This window comes from Anser brachyrhynchus (genome assembly GCF_964034855.1).
Source record: "Anser brachyrhynchus genome assembly, chromosome: 2".
Classification (NCBI taxonomy): Eukaryota; Metazoa; Chordata; class Aves; order Anseriformes; family Anatidae; genus Anser; species Anser brachyrhynchus.
The window spans coordinates 25,743,821-25,761,997 of NC_137695.1; the positions used below are offsets into that span (position 1 = coordinate 25,743,821).

The 18,177-nt window shown below is 37.2% G+C and overlaps 1 protein-coding gene across 1 annotated transcript in view; it reads left to right on the forward strand.

Annotated features, from left to right (window-relative positions):
* Positions 1–17,904, forward strand: part of VPS50 (VPS50 subunit of EARP/GARPII complex) — a 78,910-nt gene extending 61,006 nt beyond the window's left edge. Inside the window, exons 22-28 of the mRNA XM_080581734.1 lie at positions 712–792; positions 7,260–7,408; positions 8,539–8,635; positions 8,786–8,944; positions 11,327–11,448; positions 14,443–14,632; positions 17,165–17,904. Of these exons, the coding sequence (XP_080437860.1) occupies positions 712–792; positions 7,260–7,408; positions 8,539–8,635; positions 8,786–8,944; positions 11,327–11,448; positions 14,443–14,632; positions 17,165–17,284 (918 nt within the window). The 3' untranslated portion in view covers positions 17,285–17,904. The remainder of the gene's footprint in view (positions 1–711; positions 793–7,259; positions 7,409–8,538; positions 8,636–8,785; positions 8,945–11,326; positions 11,449–14,442; positions 14,633–17,164) is intronic.
* Positions 17,905–18,177: the final 273 nt, after the last annotated feature.

Consider the following 18,177-nt stretch of genomic DNA (forward strand, 5'->3'; position numbering starts at 1 on the left):
TGCCTTTGGTTTGTTAGTTTGTTCTTGTTTCCTTGTAATTGCAAGTAGAAGATAAATAGCTACACTAATTACACATCAGATCAGCCCCTCAGCTGGTATAATTCATTGCATTTACCAGGGAATTAGTGTGTTGAATTATCCCAGCTGAACACCTGCCCCATAATGCTACTGAGCCGTGAACATGAAGATGGCACATTTGTCAGGTGGATCTTTAAAAACACTAGGTAATAACGACTGTTTTATAAAGATCAGTGGTATAGCTCTACACTTGCAAGTTAGATATTCAGTAAGGGTTTAGAAGAAATTTACAGTTTGAGAGAGAAGTCAAGGCCATTTGGCTTGGGTGCGGTGTGCATGCAAGTCTCAGTTTAGGCATGGTTGTGTGCCATTTCGGGCTGGTGTCCCAGAGGAGGCAGTCTAGTGTCCTGTACTCACTTGAAGTGTTCAGCAGTAAAGGATATGTACTGATTGATTTGAATGGTAAGTTGTCATCTTCACGAAATATACTCAGGTCATCCTTTATAGCAGTGCAGTGTTGAGTGCAGTGACCTCTGTTGATCTTCTTCTCATTTTGTACAGTTATAGTTGCAGTTATGTACTAAAACTTTTATGTGTAAATTGTATCCAGTGTTTACGTACTGAAGTTTTGCTGTAACCCTGTAAAGCTTAAACTAAGGATTGTTCCTTTCCAAACTTAAATATTTCTTCCAGTTTGAATCAACAGGATTGGGCCTCAGTAGCAGCAGATTACGCACGACGCTGAATAGAATCCAGGAGAGCCTCATTGATCTGGTAAGTACCTGGATTTTGTTAATGCTTAGTGAGATAGAGGGTTGTGTCAGAAATTCAGGAATTGTATTTCACCATGGCTTACTGATTTTCTTTTTTCTCTTGTCTCATAATCAATGTCTGTAATGACAAAGACTGTTTGTTGGTATATCATGATGTAAGTATCATTACTGTGTGAAATCCCTTGTTCGTAACATGCAACAAAATCAGTTTAATAGCTTCTACTAGATGTAACAACAAAATTATACATTTAAATCTTATAATGCGTTACGGCTTATGTAATAAAAGGAGAGGGGCATTCCAATATTATCCTTACTATTTTTTTTTTAAAGTACAAGAGACAACTCATTTTTCTTAAGTGAAAGAATAGTAAAACACTAAGCCATCAAGAAACTCATTCACCTTATAAAATAATAGAATTAGTATGTTAAGCCCTTTGTTAAATCACTTCTGAATATCAGGGAATTTTCCCTGCCATATTTTACAAACTAGACCCTGTCAGTCACTTCGTGTTATTTGCAGAAATTGAAGAGTGAATATGATCCTTGCGTCACCCTGGTAGTAGATTGTTGTTCCCTCACATCCCATTACAAAGGGTAAACAGGTAGGTTTGGTAGATTCAACTGAGGAGCAGCGTTTATGGAGAAATATTGTGAAGAAACTACACAGAATTGGAATTGTCTACTCTTTTTTTTGACCTAAATATAAAACACTTGAAACACTATGTAGAAATTTCTAAAGAGTATCATAAATATGTTGTACGGTAATTAATTCCATGGATGCTGGAGGAAGAATTTATTTTCGAAGGCAAAAGTGAGAGACAAATGCTCTACTACGGCTTTTACAGGGATTTGGTATTCCACAGAATCATACTAAGGTGCCCTTTCAATTCCTTGAAGCATTCAGAACGGTTGAATCCTAAACCATTCTTTCTGAGAAACATTTTAAAGGGTTTTGGGGCCATTTCTTACAAAGTCAGTAGAGGGAGCATGAGAACTATTAACCCTAGGCCTCTATAATACAGAAAAAAAGCTAAACTCATCATGATATTCATCTCAGAAGCAATGTATTCAGAAAAGAAAAGAAAAATCTAGGAAGATCTTGCAGATGAATCCATTAAAGGTTATGGAAAAATAGAAAGTTCTGGAATTAATTTTTTTAAACTTACTCTGTAGTCATTATTCCTGCAGTGCTTTGCATTGTTTTGATTCTTTTTTCCAGTCAATATAAAATATATATATATATATTTCTAGGAGTAAATTGGGAAAAATAACCGGATTTCTTTTTCTTCCTCAGTCACTTAACAGTGCTGCTACAGGTAACAGTAGTGTCAGTTGGAATAAATAGTTGTGTTCTAGGTAAGATTTGAAAGGAGGAAGAAATCTTAGGTAACTGCTAACTTCAAGACATTCAATGAAGCTTATTAATATCTCATGAACACATGCTGGTTTTATGCTGTCAGTAGGAATTTTTTACCTTTTGATTTGTGAGGAAGGAAAGTTTTCAGGGTATTTTTATTGTTATCATCATTAAGAATTTGTGAACATGAAGACTAAACTTTACTAACTTTAAAATTAAATTTAAAAAAATAATAATTTAAAAAGACTAAACTTTACTGTCATAAAATGGCTATTTCTCATGACTGCATGGATTGGTCTGTGCTCCTCTCAGAATTCCTGTCTCTTTTCTTAGCTTGTTGTAAATTGCTTTCTGAAAATATTTTGCATGTTTGTGTTGTGGGATTCAGTCTCATGGCCTGTTAGGATTTTTTTTTTTTGGCATTGTTTCCTATTCATGATAACTTTATTAAGGACTATCATTTCTGCTACATTTTGGTTCCCAATGGCAGTGTCTTTCAATATTTTATTTTCATAAGGATGGTCCCAACAAGTGTTTATTCTGATTCTGTTACTAAGGCTTTGTCAGAACTTCATGTAGATCAAGATATTTCCTCACATCTCTTAGTGTTTGTGAAGGTTGAGTTCTATTGTCTACGTCAAGACTCTTTATTAATTTAGACTGGATCATTCCTAGCTTGGACTTCATCCTTTTTTTTTTTTTGGTAGAGATAGCAAGTGAATGAAGGTCTATTTATGTTTATTGACAAGAGAAGGAGGAAAAGTTGGAGGGTTTACAGGCCATTTCTTTTAAATAAAATGGTTGTGATAGGTTTCAGTATCCTTTTTGGGACTGAATTAATGCTATCTAGTTTATATCAGATACCTTCATAGGATACTGCTTTTATTATTGTTCAGCTGGATTTTACTCCTGCTTTGTGAAGGAAAGTGGAAAGCAAAGTGGAAGCGAGGTTCCGCTTCTGGCAAGGTAAAGGCAAGCTGCCTTCTCTTTTGTATCTTTGTAGAATCTTCATAGAATCATAAAATCCTAAAATGGTTTGGGTTGGAAGGGACCTTAAAGATCACCCAGCTCCAACCCCCTGCCATGGGCAGGAACACCTCCCACCAGACCAGGTTGCCCAAAGCCCCATCCAGCCTGGCCTTGAACACCTCCAGGGATGGGGCATCCACAGCTTCTCTGGGCAGCCTGTGCCAGCGCCTCACCACCCTCATTGTGGAGAATTTCTTCCTTCTATCTTCTTTCTAATCTAAAACTCCCCTCCTTGAGTTTAAAGTCATCAACCCTTGTCCTATCACTCCACCCCCTGATACAGAGTCCCTCCCCAGCTTTCCTGTAGGCCCCCTTTAGGTACTGGAAAGCTGCTTTAAGGTCTCCCTGGAGCCTTCTCTTCTCCAGGCTGAACAACCCCAACTCCCTCAGCCTGTCTTCATAGGAGAGGTGCTCCAGCTCTCTGATAATCCTCATGGCCCTTCTCTGGACTCTTCCTAACAGGTCAATGTCCTTCCTGTGCTGGGTGCCTCACAGCTGAATGCAGCACTCCAGGTGGGGTCTCACAAGAGCAGAGCAGAGGGGGAGAATCCCCTCCCTCTCCCTGCTGGCCACGTTGCTTTTGATGCAGCACAGGATACAGTTGGCTTTCTGGGCTGTCAGCATACATTGCAAATTCATGCTGAGCTTCTCATCAAACATCACCCCCAGGTCCTTCTCCTCACAGCTGCTCTCAATCCATTCTCTGCCCAGCCTGTGTTTGTGCTTGGGATTGCCTTGGTCCAGATCTTCAGTATGAAGAGTATGGAGGTTGATTGGAGGCATTCCCTACAGCTTTTTATGGAGCTGCTCTGTTCTAAGTTTTTACTTACCTATTATTACAGTGCAAGAAATCTGTATTCTTTTAATATATACTGTAGTTAGAGTATAGTCACCCTACTTGTGAAGGAAGTACTATCCCAGTTTTCATTTGGTCCACCGAGAAACAGTGAGATGGATTTCTGACTCATGATCTCTGAGCAAAAAGACTGCAGCAATTTAAAGCATTTCTTCTCCTCTTCCCTGTGTCCCTTCTTATGCATCACATACCCCTTGCTTCTGCTGGGGGTTCCTGTCCCCTGTAAGTACTCAACTATAGCTGAATCACTCTTCCTCTGTTTCACAGTGCAATACCTCACAGCGAAACCACTTTATACTGTACTTTATAAACTGCAGCAAGTCCACCTGCAGTTTAAATTCCTGTTTTAGACTGTGAACAGGAAAAAGATGAAATACAAACACGTGTTCAGCTATGCTCACTTTACCACAGGGCAATGATCTGACACCTCAGCCGTGATCCAGAATGTTCAATGTCCATATGCTGGTCCTGCACTGATAGAACTAATATTACAGTAATCCCACATTTTACAAACAATAACAAACAAACAAAACTCCTCCTTCTCCACTCAGAACTCTGCATTTCATTTGGAAGTGAATCTGTCCCTGCCCCTTTTACTTATGATACATGAATATGTTTTTAATCTTGAATGTTTTGTATAAGGTAGTCAAAACGACTATGATGGAAGGAGTCATATATGATGCTTCAGTCTAACAATCTTGGAGCTGTTTGCTTAGCTCTTTGCAGGATTGAGCAAGTATGTTCTTTGGGTGCTGCTGCTTTAAATGTACTAGCTGATTCAAAGCATTGTAAATACACCAGTGATGAGTTTTTGTCCAGCTATGGCTTACGTTAATCTCTGCACTGCTAATATTGACAGTGCTTTAATTATGGTGTGAAACTTCTTATGCCAAACAAATGAAATAGGTTTAGTGAAAAACAAACAAAAGGGGCCTTTTGAGCAGAACTGTATTTATTTGTTTTGTTATAGTAAGTAATGTGTAAGAGTGCTGGGATCTCACTGACGGAGTAACAAATTTGGTGTGTCAAAGCAAAACCAAGTAGCTTCCAGGAAATACTTGCTGGCAAACTCGAATAAAAAAAATGCAAGTTCTTTAAGTGTTTGTGTTAAACCGAATTAGGGTGCAGTTTCATTTTCTGAGAGGTAATGAAACAAACAAAATGGCTTTCAAAAATTTGTTTGGGTACGTTGTATTGAACTTCATATGTACATCTCAACTCCATATTCAGCCCTTTCTGTAACAAGTATAAGACAGCTTCAGTACAGATTACTGCTGTGCAACACAGAGATGATAATTTGGATTCTCCAGAAATAGCAGTCTATAGGTTGTTTCATTCATACCAGCAGGATGTATGAAAAGGGAAAAAGAAGAGCAATATATAATGGTAAGCTGCTGCTTTCTTTAGGCCAAATACATTGAAACAAGTGTCTGTTTCTGTGCAGCTTGTCTCTCCTCACTGTCAGTTCCCCAAGCAGGATGTGTAGAAAGATCTGCACACATTCTGTCCTTGCACTTGTCATTTCTACCAGAAATGTGTTTTTGCAATAGTCATGATGCATACTGATCATGTTAATTAATCCACTGAGACCAGTAAGCACCCAAGTCGGTACGTGGCATCGATCAGTTCATGATCTATAATTATTGGTGTTTTGGAAGGGAAACTGATGCCATATTTTATCCGTCTCTTAGCAACTTCTTTATCTTCACAAAATATTTCTTAGTCGTGGTACTGCCATTAGATAGATAGTATTTGTGAATATCCTCTGTATGCAAATAGCTGCCTTAACTGATACTGTGGCTTCCAAAAGGGAGATACTTGGGGTAGATGAACAGAATACTCATAGGTATTTCATTGCAAACTAGTAATGACATTGGTCCTCTGCACCTCAAACCGTTTTTAGCAGCTTGGACGACAACATCTTCCTAGTTGTCTTATGTTCTTAATGTAATTTTTGACTTGGCTTTCATCCAGTCTGTAAATACATTTTAGAGCTGCTTTGTCTATAGGAATTTTAAGTTCTGATTTTTCTGCTCATTCTGAATCACTTAATTTCTCACAAACTCCTTACTCAACTTGACATAATTACTTTTTCCTGCTCCGCCTTTAATTGGTGCAATATAACCACAATGGGCCTGTCAGGTTTTTCTGCCAGAATAACCTACACTTTGCTTTCTCCCTTTTAACGTGTTCATCTGTTGTATGCAGTACCTTCTCTCTTGGCTTTTCAAGTTCTATAGTGTATATTTTTCCTTGTCTCAATCCTGATGCTTGGAATGAGTTAGGTAATGTCTTAGAATCATAGAACCAGGCTGATTTGTCGTACCACCTGTTGGCCACAGAATGTTTATCCTAGGGACATGACATGGAAGGCTCTTAGTTAAGAAATCAGTGCTGCATCATGCCAATCTTCATCACCTGATTTGTGTTTTGTATCATTTTTCTTTTGTAGCACTTTCCATATTTTATAGAGTGTGTGTAAGCAGTAAGCATAGTATGACTAATAAATGTAAAGCCATAACTACTTTTTGGTTTTCATGTCCTTATCTGATATTGGCAAATAGGTAAGTATCAGGTGGTGTACATTTATACACCTGGTTAGACCACTGTGGTAGCTCCGGAAATTTGTTCCTTCTGTGATTCCTTTTCTAGCTGTAACTGATATTTATACTTGTCAAATCTAGAGGTGTTTTTTCTGGTGCTGTGAATACTTCCATGCTCTTTACAACTGAGTGGTCTGCAGGATAAAACTTGTGCTGGAATGGTAACTTAGCGTTGTTTAAAGAAACATAATATGTATTTTACCTAAGTTAGCCACAGATCACAGGAGTGGTTAAGCCCACACATGAATAATATTCCTTTGATTTGTCTCTTTGTTTGCTGTCATATTGAAGAAACTATATCCAGGGGTGAGAACTTAATCCCTCTATAGGCAGTTGGGCTAAAGCCTGTATGGGCATTAGTTTGTTCTATTTTTTTATTTTTTTTTCCTTTTCTGAGACAGATATTGATCTGCATGATGTGATTTTTCACTTGTTTGAACACCATACTGTTGAAATAGAAAACATGGTTGTCACCTTGGGTTCAGGCTTGATTTCAGTTATATCATAAAATTAGAAACGTTCCTTTATCAGATAAGAAGCCATCTGAAACTACTCACTTGCCGCCATTCTTGCTGTTTTCCAGTCAATTGTGTTTTTTTCAGTTGTTTAATTCTTTATTTTAGGAGGTCTCTGGTGATCCCACAGGAACTCTCACAGCTGCTGAAGAGAGAAAGGAGAAGGTGCCAAGCCCACATCTCAGTCATCTAGTAGTTCTGACATCTGGCAACTCGCTGTATGGTTTGGCAGAAAGAGTGGTAGCCACGGAATCCTTGTAGGTTATTTACTGTACACTGTGTTTTGTGGTCACAGGAAGCTAAGGATCATTTAAGAGATTGTGATTACATGCCAAAACCTTCTTCAGAGGTCAAAGATTCCTACTTCTGAATGTGATTTTAATAATGAGCAACAGAGGTAATTTTTTAATTAAAGGTACCAGCACCTGATCATTTGATTTACCACCTGCAAGCACAAGCAATGAAATTTTACTGCAGCTGGTCCAGTAATTTGTGATATTACAAAGCCAAATCTTACAGGAAAAAATAATAATTTTAAAGAGACTAATGGGAGTATTTAATATATGTGCGTCATTTAAACCATAGCTATCAGTATTTGAGTACTTAATATAAGACTCAGAACTGCATAGTTCATATTGGCTTGGCTTTGTTTCTGATGGCAACAGGTGGAAGTTTACCTGTGAAAAGGAGATTATAATGAGCGAGGAATGCAAAACTCTTACAAAATGTTCTTTATTTGGTCAGAATAGTAGTAAGAATCAGATAGGATTTATTTTTTTTTCCCCACACAGAAGAGGACACTGTTAAAGATTAGTAATTAGTTTTTAAAATGTTTTTCCAAATTAGGTTGTTTGTATTTTTTTTTAAATGTTCATTTATGCTTAGTTAGAAATGTACTTTGTTACATTACTATATATATATAAAAAAATAATCCTACCCATGCTGAAGAATTTGATCTCGTTTTCTGTCTTTTAAAAGTTCACTAGTAAGTACGTAACTTGGAATGTTATTTTGAAATTCTGAAATGGATTTTTTTAATGTAGCCTGTCCTGCCATATGAAATTCCCGGGACACTTGTCCACTGATTTTACTAGGCTTTGGATCAGACTTTAGCAGTACATCCTGAGTAAAATAGAAATCTGAATTGTTGCTATTCAAGCCTTCGTGTTTTTATTGAAGCATTTTCTTGTTCACAATCACATTTAAAAATTGTCAGAACTGAGAATACACATTGACATGTTAGCGTAAAAATGGTACAGTTCTTATCAGGATTACATTTTCCAAGGTTACATATCATTGCCAAATATCTTAACTGTGGTGGAAAAGAAGTATAGAGGCATTCCAAATGTTGCATTTAGTTCATGGTGAATTTCCTTTGTTTTCAAAGGGTATTTCTGGCTGAGCAGTTTGAGTTTCTTCAACCTCATCTTGATGCGGTGATGCCAGCTGCCAAGAAGCCTTTTCTTCAGCAGTTCTATTCTCAGGTCAGAATTGTGTAATTCACAGGTGATTTTTTTAAAACAGAAGGTTTGGAACTTGTACTGTGTGGTACCCATATTTGTACACCATAGTTATAAATTGCTCTTATTAGCCAGAAATTTACTGAATTGAATTTTCTTTTTATTCGATTTCAGACAGTGTCAACTGCCAGTGAACTACGCAAACCAGTTTATTGGATTGTTGCTGCTAAAGCCATTGATTATGAACAGATGCTGCTTCTCATGACGAATGTAAAATGGGATGTGAAGGAAATCATGTCACAACACAATGTATACGTAGATGCTCTTTTAAAGGTGAATACTTTCTGAGAAACAGTGTGCTAGAGCTTATTTAAACATTAAACTGCTGTAATACTTCACTAAAGCTATTAAAGCAGCATGACTAGAGCTATACAGCATCCTGACAAATAGTAAGTTGTTATATGGAGGTCTGTACAGAATTTTTATTATTCTTGCTACTAGCAGAATACATTAATGTTTGTTTTCACAGTGCTGATTTTTTGACTATGTTGTGGATGAAAGTGACCACAAAAGGTTAATGAGTTTCATGTCTAAGTCCTGAACAGAAGGTAAATGTCCATTAGATGGAAGTAACATTGAGAAAAATAGGAAAATACAGTGGCCTGAGGAAGTGATGTGTGTTTTTGTTTTAACAAAGGCTGTTTGTGGTTCTGCATAATGATTTCAGTTGTCTTTGAGCAGTATCACAGGTGCTATCAGACAAACCAGCACTACTAATAATAGCATGCTATCTAATTGAAGTTGATGTCTTTAGAAGTTAGCATTTTAAAAGGAAGCTAAATGAGAAGTTATTCAGCCAACTTCTCAATTGCATTCAGTAGAAGTGGTTATACAATTGCCATATCTTATGGCATATGGAACGAATTCTTGTGACAGTCCTTTGTTAGATTTTTATTTATGCCTAAACTATATTTATAAAGGTCTTTAGAAGGAAGTTCTGGAATTACAGTAAATCTCACAGGGAAACTAAAAAAATTAATCTAAAGATCTATGAGGTATGTATCACAGAGAAAGTATCTGTATTGAATAACAGATTTGATTACACTTTTGTACTTTACAGCTATTCTCTGCTTCAAAAAAAAAAGAAAAGAAGGGAGACTGCAGTGAATTTCTCTTAATCTCTGTGACTACCCTTCTTTTTGCTGCTGTGGCTTTTTGAAATCAGTTTGTACTTACAGTATTTGGTCACTACAGTAGAACTTTCCCTTCTGTGAGTGTGCAACTGCTGATGAATTTGCTTCAGGGCAATCAGAGCTAATGCAATTTAAAACCTTTTTGAATTTCTGGCCTCTATGTTATATAGCTAATAATAGTTTTTACAGAGGCTTTTAGATTACTACTTAGCAATTAGTGATTTGTTGCGTGACTCCAGGAGTGTCAGATGTAAACAAAACGTTTAACATAATAGCCAACTGCTTTTAGCCATGTGTGTGCATATGCAGAATTCCTTACTCAGTCATATAGTATGTATGGAAGTGGATAAATTGGGAAAAGAGCATTGTTCAAGAATTTCATTGCTACTGAGTGATAGGCCCGTTCATCTTCACAAGAGTCATCTCTGTGCCTGTTAAGGCATGGTATTGGTGGTACCCTGCTTCCTCTTGCAACATTTCTCAGAAAATTTGTGTTCAACACCAATTATTTGGTCAGATACTCACTTAAAATAGTCATTGAAACTCCCAACTGAGTGGCTATTTTCTTGTTCATTTGCTGAATTCTTGATGGGAAAAGGATAAAAGCTAGATTCCAGCTGTGGAACGAAAGCATTTTGTTGAACAAGTATGGCCTTAATAGGCTGCAGTACAAACTGGTTTTGCTCGTTATACAGAGCAGTTCATTGTCAAGATCTGCTTTATGTTAAAGTCATTTGATTTTTTTTAAAAGTTAGAGGCATTAGTTCCTTGCAGCCAACTTCTATTTCGCTTTATGTAAGTCACAAAAATCATTGTAGCAGTAATTAATTGCAGTTATGACTAGTTTGTCACTCATAGTAACAGCTCAAGTCCATCCAGTCCATTGATGTTTCAGGTGGAAATAGGTGCCTTCCTTCAGTCTGAATTGTTATCTAGAAATGCAGTATCCAGCTAAACTGTTGGATATGGTTTGTTTTCAGTGGGTGCTCTTGGTTCTTTCTAAAGCACCTGAGAACTTTCTAATGCAGAAGTTTGAGGAATGAAAAATGGTTACTATATTTTTGAGCTTCTCTCTGAATGCTGATGTGGCAGGTATTTAGAGGGATAAAGAGCTTATCATTGGATTTTCTTCAGGGGCTGTATATTGGCTTTCAGAAAGTTAAAGATGAGTTTAGAGAGTGAGGCAATGGAATGGCATTTGAAGGATTAGATACTTGGCTAATTTTTGGATGTCTCAGTTTCACTGAGAACTACTTACACCTCTGTAGAACCAGAGTAGTGTTTTTTATTTTTTAAATAAAATTACTGAGGTCATGTTATGAATGATATACTAGAATGTGGTATGCTTTCTTCTCTGCACAGGCTTGTCCCTATAGTCTGTGCCTATTAAGCTTCTTTGCTTTGCTCTTATTTTTTAGTGTTTTTTTTTAATGTGCATATCTTTTTTTTTTTTTTTTTTGCTAAGCATGTACGCATGGTCTCTTTCATGCTGATGGAGTAATGACCTTTCATATTTCATCAGGAATTTGAAGAATTTAACAGAAGGCTGAATGAAGTATCTAAGAGAGTTCGTATTCCACTGCCGGTCTCAAATATCCTTTGGGAGCACTGCATTCGCTTAGCTAATAGAACTCTTGTGGAAGGGTAAGTAGTTTGTAGAAGTCTTGGTCTTGGGTAAATATGTCTGTTATTATAATGCTTATATCATGGTTTTAAGGGTTCTAATTTTTGCAATGCACTGGTAAGCAGTTGAGTTTAAGGGGCTAAAGCGTGATTGCAGCATCTCTATGGTGATGCTGTTTATCGCTGCTGGGAAGAAAGCCAGTTGCAAGGAAGAAAGTTGTCAGCCCTTGCTTACAACCTTAGGATACCTGCCTTAGGATAGCCGTGGAGCAGGAGCCTTTCAGTTTCATCAGAAACAGAGAGGTATCCTAGTTGGCTTGGTAAATGTGGACTCAAACACCTTAGCCAGGAACTGCTATGCTTTGCTCATTCCTACCTCACCATCAGTGTCCCAGTCTTCTCAGGAGCAATATTGTAGCCTGAGTATTGCAGTCTTTTCATCTGCTGCATTTATTGTTGTGGTTTTGTCCACTTGCTACCTGTCTGTGTTGTCATCTTCTGCATTGTTAAATATGTGCTGTCTTTCAGTCTTCCAGCTTCTGTTTACATGTATCTTTCTTGGATATCTTTACCTTCCTACTTTACACTTCCTACTGCCTGTTTCATTTCTTTCCATCCCACTCTTCTGCTGTTTTCTCTAATTTAGGGCCCCAACAACATCCTTGTTCTCCAAGTGTTAGCTGTCTATTATGAATCACCAGCTTCCACTGCTTCTGTCAAGCCATCACATTTAAATTCACGCCTATTTCCTTTCCTCCTCTTGCAGTCTCTGAGAGATCAATTTCATCTTCAGGGAGACTAAATCCAGCTATGACCTCCCTGTAGCTTCGCAGTTTCGTCGTAAGACGTGTCCTAAACAACTATCCTTCCTTTTTGATAATTCAGTTTCCACTTTAACATCATGCCTCAAATCAAAGTAAATGAGACAAAAACAGCTGTCTTCTCCCTTACTCCTTCTTTCCTTTCAACTGGCTAACGTCACCATTTCCTACCAACCTATTCTGCCTCAGTCCTTGTGCCTGTTTTGGCTTTGTTTCTTTCCCTTACTTCACAATTTTACTCATATTTTGTGAATTCAGTGGTCACAAACTATGTAATTCTTAGCTGTGAGGTTCATCACTCATATGTCTTTTTCCAGCCTGCAGTTTTAGTTCACATTTGTGGTGTACCATGAAACGTGGCTTTACCTTCACCCAGATTGGTAAGAGTGGACTGGGAATACCTTGCTGATATGATCAGTATTCCCTATGCCCTTTCTTAGAGTGTAAAGACCTCTCGTTACTGTCTCCCAATTATCTGCCTGTAATTTCTCATTTTTGCCCATTTCTTTTTTTTTCCTCACACATGTTCTACTTTCTTTTGGAAACTGGGAAAGGGATTCTGAACAATTGACTTTCTGAATACCTTCATAACATCTTTTGTCTCTAAATTGCATGAAGGAATGGAAGGTGTTTCTCCTCTAGTCAGCCAGCCAACTGGCTTTCATCAAGCTCTTCACTGAGTGAAGATTTATCTTCAGCATAGCCTTCTCGACATTTTGCCCTGCCCTTTCTCCTGATTTTGCGTTCTCTCCTGTTTCCCATCTGGCTTCTTGAAGTGCTTCTGTGGTATGTCCTGTTGGAACGATGATTCCCAGCCTTATGTGGAGTTTCAGAAGACTAGTGCCTTTGTCCCCTTCTCTTTTTGTCTCTATTTCTGCTTTTTGCCACTTCTGCGTTCTGCAAATGCAAAATCAGCATTCACCTCACCGTGAATAACTTGCATATCTAAAATTTGTGTGGTCAACATTCTGATGGATTTTTAGCTGTCATATTTAGGATCAACATGGTTAAAAGCTTTGAAACCTATTCTTAGCCTCTCTTAGCATGCTCATATATCAAGTACCTCATTCTTCTACCTTCTACTTTTCTCCATTAGATTGTCTGTTACTTTGTATCCTTCTGCACATTTTTTCTGTGTACTAACTGTAAGGATGCAATTTCTTCTTATTCTTAACTTGATCTTGCTGTATATTCAGTTTCCACCTGGATCTTTCTGCTGCCTCCTGCGCATCAGAACTAATAATTTTAGAACTGTATAATCATCGGTTTATGAAGTTGATCCTAATTGAATACTGGTCTTGCTTTAAATTTGTTGCAAGGGAAGAGTGAAAACACTGGGACAGGATTGTCACTTCTGGCAGCAGCCTATGGGGAAGCTGGATTAAGTCTATCAAGACAACGTGCCCTAAATGAAGGCTTTTTTCTTTTATTTCCTGTGCACAATTGAAGTTGGCAGTGTTTAGGATATTGGTGTCGTTTTCTTTGATCTTGACAAATGCAGTTTCTCTTCTGTTAAAAAGATTGTTTCCTTAGTTTGTTGCCTATCACCCCCCAGGAATCCCTCCTAGTATTTCCCTGCCCTAAGCTCATCTACTGTTTCTTCTTCTTTGAGCTCAAACCTATCACTAGTTTTCTGTCAATTTGTTCTCATCAAACCATTAACTTCTCACAGAGATTAACCAGTGCTGCCACCCTTTATCATTTGGTTGTTGTATGTGATTTTGGACAGGTTTGTACCTGTCTCTGATGCTTCCAGAGTTAGTTCAGGAGGCTCCTGTTGATCATTCCTAAAACTGCCATGGTACCTTTCATTTCAGATTTCAATGATCATGATCACTTGACTAGAGCCACTGTCTAGTATGCTGATCAATACTGATTTCATTTCCTTTATCCCACTTATATTCTTAGGCTGTTCAATGTAGGATTTTTAGTGGCTTTTGTGTGTGTTTTTTGTTTGTTTTAGTATTACTGCATATTGTGGGTTTCTGTTCTATGAGGGGAACTAAAACATATTATACTAATGCAAATAAAAACTGCATCAAAAATCCTGAGAGGCATTCTTGTCTGCTTTTAACTTAAAACCTTAATTATGTTCCTCCTCAAGGTTTGAACGGCTAAGTTAAACAGCTTTGAGAAGTAAGATTCATTTCTATTTCCTTCTAATTGTTACTTTCCACTGTGTTCTTCTTTTCAGTTATGCTAATGTAAAGAAATGCAGCAATGAAGGACGTGCCTTGATGCAACTGGACTTTCAACAGTTCTTAATGAAACTAGAAAAGTTAACAGACATTAGGCCCATTCCAGATAAAGAATTTGTGGAGACCTACATTAAAGCATACTACTTAACAGAAAATGACATGGAGCGCTGGATAAAAGAGCACAGGGTAAGAGTAAAATTTGTATTCTTTTACAACTCTAACAACTCTAAATGACCAATTCTTCTGTGTGTTAAAAATGAATATGCTCATATGCATGTGTATATTAATGTGTTATAATGAAATTGTATGGGATGCAATATTGATGTGTGTGTATGTATATGTTTATCATCATATGAAGTTAATATATATTTGCAAGGAGTACGAACAGAGACTTTGCAAGCTGTTCATTAATAATAATTGTCATACTTTTGACCAAAAGGAAAATACAAATTTATTTGCTATTACTACTATTTACCTTTACTAGGTCAATGACATATTTCTTTAGTTGATAGAGTTCATCCTGGAAAGATGTGCTATGATTTATATGTATGAGCAGTAATCTACCCGGGGTTCTGAGATGAGTCGAATCCAAAGAAAAGTTTTTTCCGCTCCTTAGGTAGCAACTCTGGTCTGCTACAGCAAAAGAAGCAGCTGGATCCCAGGCACCTGAAGCCTATAAACACTGTGAACTCTGTTTCATAGCCTAAGCAATGACCCAAACTTTTATCTAAATCAACTGTGAGGTTAGAACAGCAACAAGGAAGAGGAAACACCTGCATTGGTGTATGCAGCTGTTAAGGAAAGCTATTTGGTAGTCTTCATTGTCAGGGAATTTACAGGCTGAAAATGGATTTTAGATCTGGCAAATCACGGCCAGTCAGTGCTCTGTGGAGCATCTGGGCAATCTATTAACAGTGGTTCGTTAAAGACCAAGACTGCATTGGATGGTGGAGAGACTTGGTAGCTCAATGAATCTTACAGAATCACAGAATGCTAGGGATTGGAAGGGACCTTGAAAGATCATCTAGTCCAATCCCCCAAATTACATATTTTTATTATTTTTTTAAAGTGGGAATGTAAGATTTCTTCAATATGTCCCTATCTGCTATTTTCAGAGATTATTTTCACTTGTGAAGATACTTCTGCTGTAGGTAGTTGCCATTTACAAGCTTAAGAGTTAACTGAAGTCATTTATCATGTGTTCTTCAGACACCGTCCCTATAAAAGTTGTTCTTTTATTCAAGTGAATCAACAAGGCGAAATCATCAGTGCATATGCATAATCCATTTTTGGTTTGAGCTCTGCAAAAGTGTACTGTATTTTAGTTGGAAGCCATCAGTGCCTCATAGCTAAAGCTAATACAACGTGATTTGAAATAGCAAATTTTCATAAGATAATCAAAAATCTTTCTGTAACTCCACCCTACAGTATTACAGTAAAGAAGCTTGCCAGCTGGGCCTTCTGGTTTCTTGCTGTAGTTCATATACCAGGAAGCATTTAAACATGTATGAATGGGACGAGCATAAGTACACTAAATGCTGCTAAAAATGGGGCTACAAAAATGATCTGAAGTAGTTGAGCCAAATTTCCCGTGATGAACCTCTAACCTTCAGTGAAGTTGAAAATTTTTGTATTCTGTTTTGAATATGCCAAAGTGCACAAATGGATCATTAAGAATACAATTTGAAATTAGGCCTTTAGGAGTGGGTTGCTTCAACTAAATTTTAAGGCACAGTGGAGAAAAATCATTGGTTTTTCTTCCTTCAACTAATAAAACTGAATCAGGATCAACATTGCTGTCTGAGAGAAGTCTTCATTTGTGTTCTGAAAGCATTTAGCGTTCTTTCATGGTAGCAGAACCTAACCATAACAGGACTAATAGTAGGTAATAGTTGCATGCTGTTGGAGCTGGTCCACCATTAAAGTGGAAAGTCTTTTAAAATGGAGCATTTAGAGATAATTTAGAGTATTTTGCAATTACTTTAAATCTAGCTACAAATGGATGAAATAAATACTTTGGTAATATCATTTTTCTTGTTAAACCTGAAGCTATGAGAGAGACTATGAGCTGTCATTTGGTGATCCATACGGAAAAACTCTTGTTTAAACACACTGGTGGAAGCTACAGTTTGGATGGTGTTTAAGGGTAAAGGTAGTATTGGCAAATGTGGTGTTTTGACAGGTGTTAAGAATTTTTCTCTTAACATTTTTGCAATTTTTTCCTCCTTTATCATGTACTTAAATTAATGGTGTTTGAATACCCTTTGGAGAGAAGTATTTAGAAGCTTATCAGAAATGAGACATCAAAATAAAAAATCATCAAGTTTTGTCACAGCTTGTTAAAAAAATGGTTTTGTGTTTAAAAACTTATCATTTGCATATTTTTATTTCTGACCACACCTCCCAAAGAATGGAAGATATATTAAAAATGATTTTAATACTTAAGTATTACTTTCTGTGAACTTAGTCCAACACTACTAAAATTGTAGGCATTTTCCATTATAATCTGCCATGTAGCAAAATACAATTTCGTACTTCTCTGTCTCAGCTATGAAAACTCTCCAAACCCGACTTAACTACTGCTTTAAGTCTCCCTTGTGTACCAACTGCTACTATCAGCTGAAAAGTCCACAGTGTGTACGTCTGGTTTTTAGTTTTCTATCTTTATCCGCTGTTTTTATTCTGTTTGCCATAACATAATCTGCTTTTATTTGCCAGGAATATTCCACTAAGCACTTGACAAATCTGGTGAATGTTTGTCTGGGATCCCACATCAACAAGAAGGCAAGACAGAAGCTGCTGGCTGCTATTGATGACATAGACAGGCCTAAAAGATAACTGGAGAGAGTTACTTCCCTTGCGACTTGTACCTTTTTCTGTTCATGTGAAGCATGCAGACAAATCTCTCATGGACTAATGACAACATTCTCTTAAAAAAAACATTGTGCATGACCTTTCTTACCAGCAATGGAGACTCTCTGAATTGGCATAATGTTCTAAAATATGACTTTTTTAACCTGTAGAATCCTTTTCTTTTTTTTTTTTTGTTACTTGCCCCTAAGAAAGGGCTTCTCTTTGTGTATCATTGGTAAGCTGTATATTTTGCAAAACTGTATACTGTAAGTAAAATCAAAATCAGAGAGAAACACATTGGCTTAATATATAGTTGATGCTCCTTTTTTAATAAAAGGGCTACTTGAAAATATGCTTTTTTCCCTCACTGCTTCCCTCCTGAGAATTTGTGCTTTATTATGGACCAGTGTAAAATGAAAGGAAATGTATGATATCTTTGAATGACATACCTTGCATGTGGGTTAAGAGTACAGATCAATTAAACGCTCTCATGTTGAAGTCTCTCATCAACTTATGTATTTAAAAATGTTTATTTCAGAATTAATTTAGCCATATCAAAATGATTGGTTTCAGATTAATGGAAGGTAATAAATACTGTACACTAATATGAGTTATTTGTGAGACTTTATTTGCCTAATTCAACAACACAAACTGTCACTTACAATAGAAATTAGTGTTGTTCCTCTCATGTCACTTCCCTTTTGTGCCCCTGCCAGTCTTTCCTGTTCCCAAAACAATAATGCCAGGGAGTAGGAATAGTAACGTCGGGCTTGTTTTGGGTGGATTATCTTACTATGTTCTGCTGTAGACCTGAGCTGGAGTGATCCTGAGCACATCAAAATTGTTTGGCTGGGTATTTGTCCTAAAAGTCAACTTGT